This window comes from Rousettus aegyptiacus, unplaced genomic scaffold, assembly GCF_014176215.1.
Source record: "Rousettus aegyptiacus isolate mRouAeg1 unplaced genomic scaffold, mRouAeg1.p scaffold_m13_p_10, whole genome shotgun sequence".
Classification (NCBI taxonomy): Eukaryota; Metazoa; Chordata; class Mammalia; order Chiroptera; family Pteropodidae; genus Rousettus; species Rousettus aegyptiacus.
The window spans coordinates 7384590-7387924 of NW_023416285.1; the positions used below are offsets into that span (position 1 = coordinate 7384590).

At 49.7% G+C, this 3335-nt stretch overlaps 1 protein-coding gene across 2 annotated transcripts; it reads right to left on the minus strand.

Annotated features, from left to right (window-relative positions):
- Positions 1-224: 224 nt before the first annotated feature.
- Positions 225-3077, minus strand: FGFBP1 (fibroblast growth factor binding protein 1). Of its 2 annotated transcripts, none has more exons than XM_016138418.2 (2): positions 2383-2502; positions 225-1356 (listed from the first exon to the last, which is right to left on the minus strand). In XM_016138418.2, exon 2 carries the CDS (start codon positions 1334-1336, stop codon positions 572-574), a length of 765 nt encoding a protein of 254 aa, XP_015993904.2. In that variant the 5' UTR covers positions 1337-1356; positions 2383-2502; the 3' UTR covers positions 225-571. The 2 variants fall into 2 exon arrangements, with proteins under 2 accessions (XP_015993904.2, XP_015993903.2); XM_016138417.2 differs by lacking the exon at positions 2383-2502 and adding an exon at positions 2938-3077 and having other exon boundaries at positions 226-1356.
- Positions 3078-3335: the final 258 nt, after the last annotated feature.

Below are 3335 nucleotides of genomic sequence, written 5' to 3' on the forward strand. Positions count from 1 at the left end.
TCGCACTTGAAATCACCTCAGTAATCTCCAAACAACACAGACCAATGGATGAAGGTATGGATTCTGGAGTGGGTCACCTTACGGGATGACTTGGGATGGGTGGGGCACAAGAAGTCATTCTTTAGATTTTATTTATTTTTTTCGCACTGACATATGGGACTTGTTTATGATTTCATTAGAACTAGACCTAGAGAAAGCAAACAGTGGTCGAACATATTTGTGAAAATTGCACAGAGCTTTATTATTCTTGTTAATTCAGCAGAGAGTGTATCGCACTGAAATCACCCCTCTGGCTCGTTCACCCCAAAGACTGGTCGTTGCTGCTCAGATACACACAGTTTTGCGGGCCGTGGAGACACTGAGGCAAACGACCTCTGAAAATCACACCGAAGGGAATGAATATGAAGGAAATTCCAGAACACAAAAGCAAAAATTACAAAATCTGTTTACATATTCTGCCGCATGCCCATGGCACAAACGCCCATCTTACGGGGAACTTGGAGAGTTTTCTAGTACAACGGAGGGCTTGGACATGACCCCTTCTAATGGACTCTGTTCCCTTTTGACCTCATTAGCATGAAATGCCCTGAATCAGGGTGATGAAGAATTCGCAGAAAGTACTCCAGTACTCCAGGGCCACCTTCCTCTGGTTTACCATGTCTGGATCCTCCACACGCGTGGGATTGTTGGCGGCCATGGTCTTGTCCTCTGCTGGGCCAGAGAGGGCATTGTCTTTGACCACGACCTTCTCTTCGGGGGCAAACTGTTTGAACTTGTTAGGCTCCGTGATGGAGGCCTCGTTGACCATGCTCTGCTCTGTGGGAGAGGGTTCCATTGATTCCTGGCTGGGTTTCTTCCTAATCAGTGTGGAGTTCACCAGCTTGAGATTAGATTCTGGAAACTTCTTTCTGCACACTTTGGTCATCAGGATGCCCTCGGAGTCCCCACAGATGACCTTCTGAGAGCGCAGGTTCCGGACAATTTGTTTCCAATAGATGCTCTTTTGGGTCAACTCCAGGCATGAGGTCGGATTGCCCGTAAAGAAGCAGGAAAACTTCTCACCCTGTCGAGCGCACTCGACCTTCAGCACCACGCCCTCCTCCTTCTCAGTCACCACCCATCTGCAGCTGGCCTGGTCTTGGGCGACAAACTTGCCTTTGATCAGGTGCTTGGGCGGCTGGCTTTCCTCCTCAATGTGGGACTTGCCCAGAGTATGCGTTTTATCTGTGGTGGCTCCGCTGACTCGTCTGTTCTTTACTTCCTTTTCGCTCCCCACCAAGAGCGCCTGAGCAGCCAGGAGGAGGAAGGCCAGCAGGGTGAGGCTATGGATTCTCATGTCTTCAGATTGGTAGGAACCTGGTTGACAAAAAAGGCAGGTGCGTCAGCACCGGCAGCGGTTCAGCAGCGCAGGGCTGCGGGCCGATCCTCCCTCCGCCCTGGCACGCGCCTGCCTGCTCAGGAGCGGGGTCGGGAGCCCGGCTGCTTCTTGAATTACTCAAGAGCGGCCTGTCTTCACATTTCTGCCTGACTTGAGTCTTCGGTGTCAAAAACTCTCTACTCTTCATTCATCCCTTCACCACTCTCTGATCCTTGCCAACTCTTACTTCCTCGTTTACTCGCTTCTTTACTCCAAGCACCTATGGAGCACCTACTACAGGCCAAGCACTAGACTAAATGTTGCATTTATCAAGGTAAATAAGCCCTACATCTTAAACATTAGAGGCAACTCTTTGGGGATTCTAAATAGTATTGACCAGAAGTCTGTCCTAATTGTGACCCCAACTTGATCTCGAACAAGTTATTATCCACCCTCTGGGCCTCAGTTCCTTTATCTGAAAATCAAGGTGTTGAAAAAAGACAATCGCTCATTCTCCTCTGGTTCCAGCGTGCTGGATTTCTGTCGCACAGTCCTGCATGGACTCAGAAAACCGCACTATGAGAAAGGTCATGGCAAGTGACGTGAGAAGTGGTGTTTGACTCAAGGTGAAACGTGCATGGGGTTTGCACACTCTGCGATGGATGGGTTTGTGAGAAGGGACATTTGGGACGCAGTAAGAGCCCAAGGAAAGGCGTGAACGTCCAATCCGACTGGGCAAAGTGGACCGGGCTGGGTAGGGGCTAATTCCCACCAGAGCATTTAGACTGTCATGGCACAGTGCTGGGCATATAGAATGCCCTCAATCAGTGTTTTTACAAATAAATCATTGACTAAATAGGATGACCTTAAATACTACACTAACCTGCCCATATTTTTTCAGGTGGACAACAAAAACACACTTGACCAATATTTGAGTCTCATCTGATTAATCCACGCAGGAGCCCTGCCTGGCGGGTAATAATAAATCTCTCCCAGGTAACGGATGTGGCAGTTAAGGTTCAGACCCGTAAATAAATTGCTTGAGATCCCACGATGGGCTGGGACGAAGCTGGGACAGGCAGCCAGAACTTCTGTGTCTGGGCCTTGATGACACGCCTCGTTGGTCACTTCTTGCCTTCCCCTTACTCTGCTTTTCAAAAATATTGGCAAAAAAAAAAAAAAAAAAAAAAGCATTATGAACAACTGAGGATTTGGCTTAGCTTAATTCGTGATAAAGGAATTCATGTTATCAGTGCTCCATTTTAAAAGAAAATACTGAATTTTGTTTAAAAAGAGGCAAGCCTAGGAAATGGCCCTGATCTCATTTCCACCCACCCAGGGCGTTTGACCTTTTGTTTTTAATTAACATTGAGGACGAGGTAGACAGTCACGGGCGTGTGGGCTTCTGAATGAAGAAGGGACAAGAGGCTGGGTATACCAGATGGAGACCCACTCGTTCCCCGTGGAATGACTCAGCCTCCATATGTCCCTGACAGGATCCAGACCCCAGGAACCTGAGGTCCTTCGGGGAGCTGGAAGTGGGGCAGACAAGGACACCCTTAGGAGACCCAGGCTCTTACCTTGTCCCGAAGATGCAGGTCCAGCGCAATCCCAGATGGCAGGGCGAGCTTGCAGGCTCTCCGCTGTCTCGCTGTCCCGTCTGCAGTGCAAGGCAGCAAAGGCCCTTTTTATAGGCGCCCATGCCAACAGGGTTTGTATAATGCACATACCAGTCTGTGAGGCTCTGTTCACACGCCTCCCAGCCCCGCCCTTTCGGAGGGAGCCAGTTCCTGCAAGGAAGGTGTTTGGTGTAATCCTGTGGGTGGGGGGAAGCATTAGAGCTGCTTCCTTCAAGCTTTTCCCTCCCCGCCACCCCCCCCCCCCTACAGCCAGTTTGGGAGGACAGCTCAGCCTTGCAAAGACTCTCCTTCATGGATTGAGGACCCCGGCAGGAACATCTGTGGGGGAAGTTATAAAC

Excerpts from the sequence above, each read along its gene's own strand:
- FGFBP1 (XM_016138418.2), bottom strand. The coding sequence starts at position 1,336 with ATGAGAATCCATAGCCTCACCCTGCTGGCCTTCCTCCTCCTGGCTGCT.